General features: G+C 43.5%; 1 protein-coding gene across 1 annotated transcript; it reads right to left on the bottom strand.

The window, feature by feature from the left end:
* Nucleotides 1-13,864: 13,864 nt before the first annotated feature.
* Nucleotides 13,865-14,422, bottom strand: LOC147482780 (uncharacterized). Its single transcript, XM_086579420.1, has one exon. It carries the CDS (start codon nucleotides 14,420-14,422, stop codon nucleotides 13,865-13,867), a length of 558 nt encoding a protein of 185 aa, XP_086435546.1.
* Between the last annotated feature and the right edge of the window lie 745 nt (nucleotides 14,423-15,167).

Genomic DNA, 15,167 nt, shown 5'->3' with positions numbered 1-15,167 from the left:
CAATGTTTTCCATATGTTACAAAGAACCACGTGAGGTGGTGTAATCGCGGAACGAGGTATGCATGATTGAAGCGTTAGCACAAGATTATCGACTCATTCATATCCTCGACGAAGTTATTGAAAGCTCCGGCATTCACTCGATTGTGAGGAACTTAGTGTTGAGTCAATCAATGCAATTTTTGATTCATCACCGATTGAATGACATCAAGTTCAAAGAAAAGCTTGAATCGCCTATGCTTGATGGACCACCTAAAGAGCTTAAGAAGGAGCCACCTAAGTTAGAATTGAAGCCTTTACCGCCTACACTCAAGTATGTTTTCTTGGGAGATTTGGGAACCTACCCAAGTCAGTCATTGCATCATATTTGACTACGGAGCAAGAATCCGTGTTAGTAGCACTTTTAAAGGAACACAAGTCACCTATAGGTTGACAATTGATGATATCAAGGGGATCAGCCCTATGATAGTTCAACATAGGATTCATCCGGAAGAGGATTCCAAGACTTCTAAGCAACCACGAGGAGGCTTAATCCAAAATGAAGGAAGTAGTTCGAGAAGAGGACGCCAAACTCCTTGATGCCAAAGATTATCTACCCTATTTCGATAGTCAATGGGTTAGTCCAATTCAAGATGTGCCAAAAGAAGTCCGAACCATAGTAATCGAGAATGAGAACAATGAGTTGATTCCAACCGTGATTCGGACCGGATGGAGAGTTTGCATCGACATGTGAAGTTGAATAGCGCATCGAGGAAAGATCATTTTCCATTGCCTTTCATCGATCGATATTTGAAAGATTAGCCGGACAAGCTTCCTACCGCTTTTGATGGTTACTCGATACTTTCAGATCCATATTCACCCCGAGGACCAAGAAAAGGCATTCACATGTCCTTTTGAGGATTGTCCGCATCATCATCTCCTTAGTTCTTAAACGTTGTTGCGATACCAACTTAGTTCTCGAATCGGGAAAAGTGTCACTTCATGGTAAAGGAAGGGATATCACTGGAAGGAATTCTAGTAGATTGAGCGAAAATGTCTACAGGAAGTAAGCATGTTGTTGAAAAGATCAGTTTTTGAGATGGAAACCTAAGTATTCCCCACCGTTAGTTTATGGATTTTACTCCCCGTTGACCTTCAAAGGAAGATTATTTGTATGGCTCGTGTAGGGTTCGGTAAAAGTCCATTTGCACATAAGAGGAGAGTGCATAAGCTAGGTTGTTTGTAAGAATTGCCATTCAAACTTGTCCCGGTTACAGCCCATTAAGAGAAAATTGTTGGTACAAGGTATACTTTTGTCAATCACATGCTGAGAGAGATAAGAAGAATTCCTACAAAGTGGAACCGAGTGGGTGGGAGTACTAGTCTTGAGGATCTGACTATAAACGACTCAAAAGTCTTGAGGATCTGACTTTAAAAGACTCATATTATGTCTTGAGGATCTGACTTTAAAAGACTCACATTACATCTTGGGGATCTGACGTAAAATGACCTAAAAATTTGTTTCTTGAACTAATTCTGATATTCGGCAGCAATGGTAATATCCTACCTTTTTCTCATCCATTTCATTTACTTCTTTATACATTGAGGTCAATGCATGCATAAGTAGGGGAGGGGTGTACTTGAGAAATGAATTTCGAAAATTAGTTTTCAAAAACAAAAATATTTTTGTTTCTATATCAAGAGCATGAGAAAAATGAATTTTAATGATGAGTCCGATATAGATTCTATAATCTTGCTTAGTGTGAGTTTGATAGATAGTTGATATTATTGATTTCATTACCCCTTAGACTATTTATTATGCTCGACATAGTTCTTATTGATAGAATTCTTTATCAAGGCACCACCATAATACTTGGTCGGGTTTGTGTACTTTTGCAAGAAGAGAGATTTAAACCCCTAGTAAACCGAAGTAGAATTTTTTAGACTTAGCCCGTGAGACTTGAGCTTTATACCCATTTTTGGAGAGTTCTTACTTAAAAAATCCGAGTCTTAGTGACTCATCATCTTTCAGTTCTTTATGTCGTTGTAATATAGTCTCATTATTCTTTAATTTGGTTAATCACGCAAGTGACATCAACTGGGGAGATAGCCATTAGGTCTTGTAGTCTATTCAAAACAGAGTATCATACTTCGATAAGTCAAGTAGTGAACCCATTCAGCCTTTATCCCACCTAGTAGGACCATCATGTTAAACCCTTTTGAGCCTTTACAATAAACCATTTTCTTTCATAAAACCCATTACCCACCCACCCAACTCCGCACAAGGAGTATAGCCAAAATCTTTATCACCATATACCCATATGTTTTCGAGAATACGAGGGGCAACAAGGAGGAAGAAAGACCAAAAAGGAAGATTACAAGGAAATATCGAGAGATACAATGAAGTCCATCATTCTGTTCAAAGTGAAAGAAGCTAATGGAAAACAAGCATATCCAATACTAATCAAGGATATACCACTGAGTAAAAAAAAAAAAAAAAAAAAAAAAATGGATGGAAAAGCTAAGATAAAGGAAGAATTTTCTCTGCAATACAGAATTTGAAGAAATCTTCCAAAGAAAGAAGCAAAACCCTTAGTGTTTTCAGAAACAACCTTAGAATCCTTTTTACCTTTCCTTCATAAACTAATACCCAAGCCAAGTTACAACCCATGACTTATCATTACAAGATGGTACCTAAGTCTAGAATAGGTGAGAGGATGCTAAAGTGAAGGACCCGACACTTCATATGTGATTGACATTCTTTCCATGAGACTACTTTTATTCAAGTCTGTTTTTCAAGGTAGTATGTGGGATGTTCAGATGTATTATTCTTTTCCCCACATACATGAGGTAAAATAGTAGACCATCTTCCTCGAGATTCTTTTCTCGAGTATGACCGTGAGGATTGAAAGTCGAGATTATCTACCTATGGTAAACTAGGGATTCTGTTTCTTGGATAGGAGAGTATAGAGGATTGACTAAGTACACATAAGCCTTGATTGAGAATTTTGTCAATTTTACTATCTCCCATCATAATCTATGAGTCTTTGCAGAAATGTAGTTAGCAATGGAGACCGCCTATTGGGGTAAGCACTAAGTGGGTAAGGAATTTCTCTCTCTCAAAAAATACTATCATTCTTAAACATGCTATTGATTGATTTTGTGGGTATATCACCGAAAACCCTCACGACTATAACTCGCCCTTTTTGGGAACTTAAAGGTTTAAAGCCTTGTTGCATATGGTAAATGCAATCGCGATGCCCGCGAAAAATGAGTTAGGATTTTCTTTTTGTTATTAGGATGTGATTTTGATCACTTATCTATTTTTATCTTATTTGCTAAGAGACTAGCAAAAGGCTAGTTGGGAGTTGTGATAAATGCTCAAAAAAAGTGCTATTTAACCCTCGATTATGCCTCTTGTTTAGCCATCTTAGTGGACTAATAGTATTTATAAGTTATGTTTTAAGATTCTACAGGTGAAAAAGAGAGTTTTGTAGAATATTAGAGAAAATGGGGTAAAACGGCAATTCGAGCATTAATGATCACATGGGAGGTCCGTGGACAATCATGGAGAAGGCCAAGGAATTGAGCTATTAAATATGCGACTTGGACCTATTTTAAAGTCTATTTGGAAGCCCAAGGCCAAAGGATTCGCTGCTTGGACCAAAGCCCGCAAAAAGGATGATAAAGGATAGAGCGAAGAGAAAAATCGGCTTATGCATCCGGGACGATGGATCGAAAGGCCCGTCGACGAATTGATTGCGTCTGGGACGATAGATCGAAAGCATCCGACGCATTGATTAAGTCCGGGACGCATGGATAATGCCTCCGACGCATGAATCGACAATCAGTAGCCAATTCCTTCTCAGTTTTTGAAGACGGTCGGACTCTCGAAAAGAAACCTATTTGTATTAGGAAACAAATGACGGTTTGGAATGCTTCTAGAACTCATTGTAACCCCTATAAATAGAGGACCTAAGTGCCTCATTTAATTTGCCAATTCACTTATATTCTTGTCTCCTTAACTTGAGGCGTAGAGAGATTAATAATAAAAGATCGGTTTTAACTAGTCGAGTCTTAATAAATTAGTCTTTCTAGTCTTATGTTCTTCAACTCTTCTTCTTCTCGCTCTTCGTGTTCTTCCTTCTATATGGAAGGCTAATCTTCTCCTTCAAGGGAGGAGATGAAGCCAGTGCTTAAGGTTTAATGATTCTTCCGGTTCATGGTGTTCTTCAATCAGTTAGTTCTTTATGTTTGTAGTTATTAGTTCCATTGCCCACACCGGGGATGGAAGTATAGAATAGGGTTTATGTTTTGCAATATTAATATCATGCTAGTGTTCTTTACTTTTCTTCTAGTAGTGTAATTCTTTAGAGTTAGGGAAGTATTCTTTGTGTTGCCTTAGAAGGGGTAGCTCAGGGGAGTGGCTGCCTAGGGAAGTATTCTTTGTGTTTGCCTTAAGTGGTGATTCATTGAATGGTCAGCCCTATTAGGAAGTACTCCTTGATGTTGCTCTTGGTAATACATTGAATGGTTGCCCGAGCTTACATAAAAAGGAAAGAAGATATTAATAGCATAAACATAAGAACAACCTTAAGTAGAGTTAATTGTTAACGATGTTTCATCCAAAGGGGCATCGGCACTTCATTTCGATTGCCTAATTGTAGTCTACTTGTAAGAACAACCATGAAGCAAGGTCATAGATTAAAAGTATTGGTGGATTCTAATCTCTTGAATTCTCTCTCTTATAAATTCTCAATAGTTTAGTTAGTTTAGCTTAGTTTAGCATTAGAATCTACAATCTCTACAATATTAGTTTTAATCCCTCAAACCCCTTTCCAAATCCTGTTTTTCACATAACATACACTTAAAAGTGGAACGATACCCTACTCATCCTTTACTTAGTGAGGGATAATTAGGTTTTGATACGCTTCTCTTTTGTTCAACGATCATCATCTATCTACATCATCCATACACCATCTAAACACACAAAAAGAGGTTGGTCAGCCTCCTCCTTGTTCTACAATGCTAATCTGCCTAAGGACATTGCCTATGCTGATGGAGGTACATTTGACCAACATCGCACCTCGCTATACACGAACTGGGAAAGGGTATAACTTCCTCTCCCTCTTTTTTTTTTTTTTTTTTTTTTTTTTTTTGTTTTTTTTTTTTTTTATGCCTCTCCTTTTTTGACTCAGGTGAGCCTGGACATCTCCTTCATGATCCGCGACCTTCTCCGCGCCAAGAACAAGGTGACCGCCCTGGAACAGGAGCTCAATGGCCCCACTGGTTTGCGAGCGGCCTACACCGGACTTCAGGCAAATCTGGCAATTGCCAATTTGGCCAAAGTCCAGGCTCAGGACGAACTTAAGTCGGCAAAATCCTCCCATCAATTGTACATGGACCCCGTCAATGATCGCTTGCGCTGTCAAAGAGAAGAGCTTCTCCACCACCACCAACTCAATTTGGACCCTCACCCAACAACATGAGAAAACCGTGGACGCCCTCAGTCAGGCCCACAAGGATGACACCGCCAAGATGATGGAGCAGCACCAATCAAACATGACGGCTCTTCGTGACCATTTCAAGGCTCTGGTGGAGAAGAGGGTGGCACGGAAAGTCCAGGTTGGACTCGCCCGGCTCACCCAGGAAGGCCGCCTTCTCCCAGAGGGACTCGCCATTCTGGTGACTGAACCCACTGAGGTCGCCAGTGATCCTACGGAAGCCGCGGACCCTTCTGGCTTACCCGAGAACCTTGTGATGGGCGATGACCCCTTTCCTGCTACAGTCATTCCGTAGTCCCCCTCTACCGCCGCTAAAGTTACTGCTACTAAAAACATAGCTGATTCATCCACCTAGGGAATGCCCTAGTTCTCTCTTTGTATCAAATACTTGTCATTAACTTGTGACCTAGGTTCGACCCTGTCCGCATATTTTGCTGTGTAACTACATTTTATATGTCTGTCGTTTGCCATACTTTTCCTAGTTCCATTATTTCCTTTAGTATGATATTTGATTTAGTATGCTATGTTGTTCCCTCTTTATCTTTTAGTTCTCTCTATCCGCTTGTACGACATCTCTCTCCTTATGCTATGTTATTCCCTCTTTAGTATGCTATGTATCCCTTGTATCTCTTTTGCCCTCCTATCTCTTGCATCTCGTGATCCGGGGAGGGCTCATTCTACTCAGCTGGCTCGATCCAGCTCTTGAGGAGGCTTTGGGGCAATTCTCTTTGCCCCTCCTATCTCTTTTTTGCATCTCTGATCCGCGGGGCTCATTCCTACTCCGGGGCCACGATCTCTCTCTTTCTCTTGCATTTATGATCCACGGAGGGCTCATCCCACTCTGGGGCCACTCTCTTTGCCCCATGTATCTTTCGCATGTCTCGGTCCGTGGAGGGCTCATTCCACTCTGCGCAGGCTCGACCAGGCCTTGGGGCCACTCTCTTTGCCTCACCTTTCTCTTGCATTTATGATCCACGGAGGGCTCATCCCACTCTGCGGGCCCGACCAGACTCTCGCATCTGTTGGGGCCACTCGCCTTACCCCATGTGTCTCTCGCATCTCGGATCCGTGGAGGGCTCATTCCACTATGCGGGCTCGACTAGGCTTTAGGGCCACTCTCTTTGCCCCACCTTTCTCTTGCATCTATGTTTCGCGGGCTCGATCAGGCTCTCAAGTCTATTAGGACCATTCTCCTTGCCCCATGTATCTCTTGCATCTCGGATCTGTGGAGGGCTCATCCCACTCCGCGGGCTCGACCAGGTTTTGGGGTCACTCTCTTTGCCCCACCTTTCTCTTGCATCTCTGATTTGCGGAGGGCTCATCCCACTCCGTGGGCTCGATTAGGCTTTCAAGCCTGTTAGGGCAACTCTCCTTACCCCATGTATCTCTTGCATCTCAGATTCACAGTTTATATTCTTCTTTAAACAATACACATAAGAAACACATTTTCATTCACAAAAGTGCTGCGATTTTATACATTTACATACAACTTTAGTCCTCTGCTCTAGACTTCCTTACATTGCACAGGACTACATTACATTCAGTTGTAGAACTTTTTCAACATTCTTATGTTCCAAGGCTTGTCTATCAATTTACCCTTCATGGTCTACAACCTATAGGTACCTGAACCTCCCACTTCCACCACGGTGTATGGCCCCTCCCAGTTAGGACCCAACTTCCCATCCCTCTCTTCTTTTGTACTCGGAGTTACTCGGCGTAGCACCAACTCTCCAATCTTGAAACGCCGTGGTCGGGCCCTTTTGTTGTATTGCCTTTGCAGCCTTCTGTGATACTCTTCCAATCGGATGCGAGCTGAGTCTCTTTTCTCTTCTGCCAGATTCAAGTCACCTGCTAATATGCGCCAATTCGACCCTTCCTCCACAGCCTTGGTTCGCATAGTGGGCGCCACCATTTTCGTAGGAATTATGGCCTCGATGCCGTATACTAAGGCGAAGGGAGTCTCCTTGGTGCTTGTCTGCGGTGTGGTTTGGTAAGCCCAGAGCACATGGTTCAACTCGTCAGCCCACACACCCTTGTTATCTTCTAACTTCCTTTTTAGATTGTTCATTATCGTTTTGTTAGAAGATTCCGCCTGGCCGTTGCCCTCGGGGTTGTAGGGGGCAGAGAATCCTTGTTTCACCTTGTATGCTTGTAGAAACGCCGTCACCTTAGCTCCCGTGAACTGTGTCCCATTGTCTACAATGATGGCGTACGGCAAACCAAACCGACATGATGTTTTCCCACAGAAATTTAATCATCTATGTTTCCTTGACTTGCTGCAAAGGCACGACCTCTATCCACTTAGTAAAATAGTCTGTGGCTGCTAGCATATACCTCCTTTTGTCGCTGGCCATGGGCAATGGTCCCACAATATCCATAGCCCACATTGCAAAAGGCCACGAACTCGAGACATTATGCAGAGGTTCCGTGGGTGTGAATATCAGCTGTGAGAATCTTTGACACTTGTCACATTTCTTTGCGAAGTCCACCGCGTCCCTCTTCATATGTGGCCAAAAGTAGCCTTGTATCAAAAGTCGGAGCGCGGTAGTCCTTCCTGCCGAATGGTTCCCACAGTTCCCTTCATGCAATTCTGCCATCACCTCAGATGCCAACCGTGACCCCAGACATTTTAACAAGGGTCCATTGAAGTTCTTTCAGTATAATTCCCCTTCCACCAGCATATACCGCTGGGACGTCTATTCCAACCTTCTCTTTTTCTTCTTGTCCAAAACCTCCTTTCCCTCCAAGTAATATCTGATGGGCTCCATCCATCCCCCTTCTTCTTCCATGAACTGACACACCTCTACCACTTTTTCCGTGCTCGACTTGTCCAATATCCCTACCCGTATCGTCCTTTCCTCTGACCTGGGCATGGCTGCCACAACATACGTTAGTGCATGCGCATGTCTATTCTCACCGCGACCCCAGATGTACAAATTGGAGGTTCACAAATTTGCTAGATCTCTCGCGCACCACCTTCAAATACTTTGCTATTCGCGGACATCGAGCAGCGAACCATCCATTAGCTTGACACACCACGAGATTCGAGTCTGAATACACGGTCAGTTCCTTTACACCCAGATCTTCGGCCATTCTCAGTCTTGCTATCACTGCCTCACACTCTGCTTCGTTACTGGATGCTGCGAATCCTAACTTCATTGTATGTTCTATTCTGTTGTTATCAGGTGTAACCAACACAACCCCTATGTCGCTGCATGTGTCAGTGGCAGACCCGTCTGCAAATACCCTCCATCCATTCCTCTTGTCCCAAGGGTCCAGTAAGTCGGACTCCCCCTCCCTCTCTGGTTCCATAACCATCTCTTCTCCCCAAGTGGGATCCTCGGCGGGGAACTCGGCCAAAAACTTTGCCTCCACCTTCTCCGCGGTCCTTACCTGATATTGTATCTCGAACGCGCTAAGCATCACTGGCCATTTCAGCATTCTTCCTGATTTTTCAGTCCTTAAAGCTTGTTTGAGAGCCAAGTTCGTCACCACCACCACGGAGTGCGACTCTAAGTAGGGCTTCAGCTTGAGAGCCGAGAAGATCAATGCCAGGGCATACCTCTCGATCCTACTATACCGTGTCTCTGCATCCAGTAGTGTTTTGCTTTGAAAATACACCGGTTTCTCCACCCTCTCTACTAGATGGACCAGCACTAAACTTATTGCATACTCGGTGGCCCCCAAATACAAGTACAACTTCTCCCCCTCCTCGAGCCGAGACAATAAAGGCGCCTTGCCCAAATACCCCTTCAACTCTTGAAATGCCTCCTCACATGCCGCGGTCCACGAGAAATCTATGGTACTTCTCAATAATCGATACAGTGGCCTGCATTTATCGGATGACTTGGAAATGAATCTGTTCAAAGCCGCCACCCTTCCAGCTAACCACTGCACCTCCTTGACGTTCTGCGGTGAAGGCATTTCTATCAAGGCTCTTATCTGCTTCGGATTGGCCTCAATTCCCGGATGGGTCACGATGTAACCCAAGAACTTTCCCTTGGTCACTCCGAAGGTGCACTTCTCTGGGTTTAACTTCAAATTGTACTTTCGCAGTATCCCAAATGTCTCCCGTAAGCCCTCTAAATGCTCCTCCTCGGACATGCTTTTTTCCACCATGTCATCTATGTATATCTCAATTCCCTTCCGAATCTTGCTTTCAAACATTTTCTCTCCCAATCTTTGGAAAGTGGCTCCAGCATTCTTTAGCCCAAATGGCATCCTTGTATAGCAGTACGTGCCACCTTCTACCACAAATGATGTTTTCTCCTGATCCGGCCTATACATCGCGACCTGGTTATACCCCATAGACGCGTCCATGAAAGAGAATATTTTGTACCCTGTCATCCTATCCACCAACTCATCTACTCATGGCATGGGATAACTATTCTTCGGACACTCTGTATTCACATCCATGAAATCTACGCACATACATACTTTGCCATTTTTTTTCGGTACTGCGACCATATTGGATAACCACTCGGTGAATTCCTTTTCCTAAATTATTCCAGCTCCCTTCAACCGCGCTACCTCTTTGTGAATGCCCTCTGTGTACTTCGGTCTAACGCTTCACATCTTTTGCCTTACTAGCTTGGCATCTTCCCTCATGTGTAACCTATGACATGCAAATTCTGTGTCTAATCCCGTTATATCCTCAATAGTCCACGCAAACACATCTCTATTTCTGACAAGAATTGTATCAATGTACTCTTCCAGTCCTCTGACAGACTGGATCCTATCGACGTGAACCTTTCTTCTTCCCCGTCTCCAATATTCACCACTTCGAGCTCATCTAGTGTTTTCAGTCCCTCCGCTGGCTCCAACTTTCTCCCTGCGGGGACACATTGTAATTGCTATGCTTGCCTCTTCCTAGGGTGGGAACTTTCTTCTTCTGTCTTGTGGACCAATCGTTTCACTGTACCCCTATGACTGTTCTTGGCCGTCACCTGATCCCCGTAGACTTCATATGTGCCCATCGGAGTAGGGAACCTTATCACTTGATAGTATGTGGATGGGACGACCTTCATCTCATGGATCCACCGCCTCCCTAAGATCGCGTTGTATTGTGATGCGGAATCTACCACCATGAACCGCGCGAATACTGTCACCGGACCCGTGGTTACCGGCAAAAAGAATTCTCCTATAGGCTCTGTCATGCTTCCATTGAATCCGTATAAATTAGTTCGCGGAGGCCTCAACTGCTTCGGATCCACTCCCATTTCTTCCAACACTCCTTTGAACAACAAATCCACCGCGCTACCACAATCGATCAGCACTCTCTTCACCAGTTAATTGCCCATCGCCACCGTGATGACCAACGCATCCTCATGGGAAGAGTCTACTGCCCGCAAATCCGCCTTGCTGAATATGATCTTGTCCCTGTCCTCTGCTGACCCTATCCTTGGTCTCGGTATATCAGTCCCCTCGTGGATCTGCTGGATGCTCGCGGTCCTCCTTACCCGATCTCTGTAGGTATTATGACTTAGCACCTCCCCACTGAAAATCACATGAATAGTTCCGAATATCTGATCCTGTCGCGGCCGACGTTCCTCATTCTGTGCATCCCTCACAAACTCTCTCATCTTACCCTTTTCCACCAATCTCTAAACCATCCACTTTAGCGCATAACAGTCGTCCGTCTCATGGTTTCTCATCTGGTGGTATGCGCAGAAGGGTTTATCCGATAACTCTATTGGTGTGTTCCGCAGCCCTTCGTACCCCTGCAGGTTTTTAATCAATGACAATATTTCTCTCAACGGTCTATTCAATGATGTCACCTCTATCTCCCGGTATGACTTCCTTTCTCTGTTCTCCCTTCGAGCCACTTCTCGGGCTCTTTCCTCCCTCAGAGGGTGGTGGCGGTACACCCCACTTTCTCTTTCAGACGTCCCTTCCCTTCGATCCTCTCTGTCTTTCTCCAACGATAAAACAGCTTTCCCTGATCTCTTAGACTCCTTTTGTAAGGTGTCTTCATACCTGATGTATTTCTCTACCCCCGGATATAGCTTATACAAGGTTGTAATCTCGTTCTTCGCTACTGACTAATGCACTCCCGTTCCTGGCCACAACCCTCGCTCAAACACGATCACCGCGGTTCTCTCATCTAGATTCTCGACCTTCAATGTCTCAGCTTTGAACCGACACAAATATTCCCTTACTGACTCCGTTGACCTCTGTCTCACATTGAACAAGGCTGCGATGTCCACCGCACGCTTCTTCTGGTGTATGAAATGATCTACAAATGCTTGTTCCAACTCTTGGAAATTCTTTATGCTCCCTGTTGGCAACCGATAATACCAGTCCAACGACCCTCCTTTTAAACTGGTCGGGAACATCATGCATCTCAGCCCATCATATCTTGATTCTTGCCACAGTGGCTTCTGTTGCCGGAAATGATGGATGTGATATGCTGGGTCCCCTTTACCATCGTATCTCTCGAATCTAGGCTCATTAAAATGCTTTGGGACCTCCGACATCCAGATGACGTCTGCTAATAGATTGTGGTTTAGCCCCGCCACCACCTGACTAGCTGCTCCTCCCCAACTCTTAGCCTTCTGCTGGTTCGCTTCCCTATCCTTGTCTATCATCTCTTGCACCTGCTTGATTGTCAAGCCGGTCACCGAGTTCTCAATGAGGTTCGGCTCATCCTCCTCCTCTTCAGAGCTATCACTTGCCTCTCCGCCTGCGCCTTCCTTTTCTCGTTCTCTCTCTCTTCTCAACCCTTCATTCTCCTCTCTAAACCTCCCTATCTCTTCTCTCATGAGTTGCGTCTCTTCTGCTTTCGGATCCTCTCTCATGCCTCCTTCTTCATCAATCATCGCCTCTGGTGTCGGTTCCTGCACCGCCACTCTCTTCGGTCTGCCTACCCGTTTCTTAGGTGCCATTCCTACTTTGCTTTTGTTCTTCCTCCCCACAGACGGCGCCAAATGTATGAACCTAAAATCTCTTCCTAGTTCTCCTTCTCTCTCCTTTTTCCTCTCTTTCTCAAATGTGGCCTCTTTTTCTCTCTTCCTCTCCTTCTTTTTATACCCTTCCCCCTTCCTCTATGTACCGTCCATCTGTCTCCTCATCTGACGACTCTCCTCTTTGCCATACCACGGCCACGTCTGCCTCTTAGGGTTCTGCGGCTCGAATCCCCAGCTCCCCAGGGTAGCGTATTAAGCTGCTTCCCTCTCTTGTCTCGCTGACTCAGTCGTTACTCCTCTTTTGGGTCACACCTATCCAGACCGTTCCCATTCCCTTCATCCCACGCTAGTACTTATGCCACATCCACTCTCTAGGGTTTTGCAGACATGATCCTGTACTTCCCGACCTTCCTTGTTACACTGCCTTCCCCCTTTGTCTTTGTCTAAGTCCCGTATCACATAATGGGCCACTACACACCTCTTTACAGTTTCAAAAAGTTTTGGTTGGGAGACAGGGTCGGGGAATTTTGCGCACACTATCTTATCCACCTGTTTTGCGTTGCGTACCTTATCAGGCTATTTGAGAAAGATGAGGGCATGCATGTGTGGAAGACCTCGTTTCTGGAATTCAATTGTATATACATGTGCAACTGCTTCGCCGAACACACCATTTCTCTGTATTTCTTCCATAATGGCTTTCCTTTTCAACTTAAATACATGTGCGACCACTTCAGGATGGTCCGAAGCAGTTTGGTGCTGCTTGAGTGCTCTTCTAATCTCTAGCCATTTTGGGTTTGCCATAGCAATAAGAAACACATCCGGATGTTTATTATAACGCGTTATGGCCATGGAGTCCTGGTAAATTTTGTACATTTGTCTTAGGCTCCCTGTATGACTCGACGGGAGAATGTAATGCAGGCTGATATCTTCGAGAGGCAATCCTTCCATACACAAATCCGCATGAATGTTATCTTGGTTCATCCGAACATAACACAAACGGTTTTATTCAGTTGCAGCCCAGGCATCCACTATCCACTGTTGAAATAGATAATCTCCCCTTAAAATAGATGAGTATTTTGTGGGCCGATCGAATAAATGATAAGCATAATATTGTACTTGAGTCAAATGGGCTTCACCTGGACAATTGTTAGCAATATCCCATTGACGCAGATTTGGTGCCCAACCAAGGTCTCCTCTAGGGAAAAGTAGCACATAATGTAGAGGTGAATATGCTGGGTGACACTCACTTATCCTTTCCAGTCCACCTTCTTTATAATGTAGAATGATGTCTCGTAACATATCACATTTACTTTCATCCCCAGGCAACACAACGATAATTTCAGAAGTCGATGGAAGATTGTACCGACGTCAATCAGTACCAGGCGTATATTGTATGTATGCTAAAATATTATTGTCTGCAGTTGCATTTGACCTTAGGATGTCATTTGCATTTTTAAAAAACTTGGACCATGCATTCGCTTAAATAAGCACCCCCTGAATAATACTTAACACCTCTGTTAACAAATGTGGATTGCGTTGCCTTCTATATTCTAGAGTGGCAATTGTATCGTAAATGTATAGTTGGGTGTATTTCGGGTCAGCATCACCATTTGGTAATAGTGATCTAATTTTATGGCACAATTCTCCATAAATAGTAAATGATTTTGGACCACGGCCTCTGAGGACACGATCATTTGCTTTAACACCCAGGCTTGTAAAGGCATTGCATGCGTTGTACCCTCGAATGTTTTTACGGAAATCTTTTGCTAGCCAATCACCACCTTCGAATAGTGATTCAAGGGGTTGGGGTAAAGGTCGAAGGCAAGGGACTTTTATTTTTCCTTGTAGATAACATGGCCCAAATAAAGGCTTCTTCTTGGTAGACCTGGTCAATTGCTTAGCTCTCCAATGGAGGGTAGAGCAAGACTGACATTGGACGTTCATTTTGCCAAGATCATGGTGCACATCTGGAACAACAGGCAGGGCCTCAAATGGGTTCCCAAGCTCAAATACATCATAATCTTCTTCGTCGGACATTTCTGCGTCGCCTTCAGAGGTTTGTTTAAAGTCCACCTCCTTTTGAGAATGTATTAAGTCTATATCAGACATACTCAAAAGAGTAGTATCAACTGATCTGAAATTCAAAATAGAACCAATTAGATTTTATTGACCACAAGATACCAAAACAAAGAGTTTCCAATAGTAATATTGACAATGCCTCTTTTTGTGTGTGAGATGGTATATAGTCGTTGAACAAAAATATATAGAAGCGTATCAAAACCTAATTATCCCTCAATGAGTAAAGAATAAATAGGATATCATTCCACTTTTAAGTGTATGTTTATATGAAGGACAAGAATGGAAAGGGGGTTTGAAGGATTAAAAACTATAATTATAGACATTATAGATTCTAATGCTAAACTAAACTAAAATAACTATTAAGAATTTATAAGAGAGGGAATTCAAGAGATTAGAATCCACCAATACTTTTGATTCAATGACCTTTTGCTTCATAGTTGTTCTCACAAGTAGACTACAATTAGACAATCGAGCGAGTGCCGATGCCCTCTTGAACGAAGCATCGTTAACGAATAATTCAACTTAAGGTTGTTCCTATATTCATATTACTAGTATCTTCTTTCCTTTTATGTGAGCTTGGGTAGTTATTTAATGAATCACCATCTAAGGCAAACACACGGAATAAATAGTAGAGAATAATAGTATAATATTCAATTACAATAAATAAAACCCTATTATAGCATTATATTCAATTGCAATAAAT

Source organism: Coptis chinensis, chromosome 8 (assembly GCF_015680905.1).
Source record: "Coptis chinensis isolate HL-2020 chromosome 8, ASM1568090v1, whole genome shotgun sequence".
Classification (NCBI taxonomy): domain Eukaryota; kingdom Viridiplantae; phylum Streptophyta; class Magnoliopsida; order Ranunculales; family Ranunculaceae; genus Coptis; species Coptis chinensis.
The sequence above is the reverse complement of the archived record's forward strand: the minus strand, read 5'-3'. Positions and strand labels throughout refer to the sequence as shown.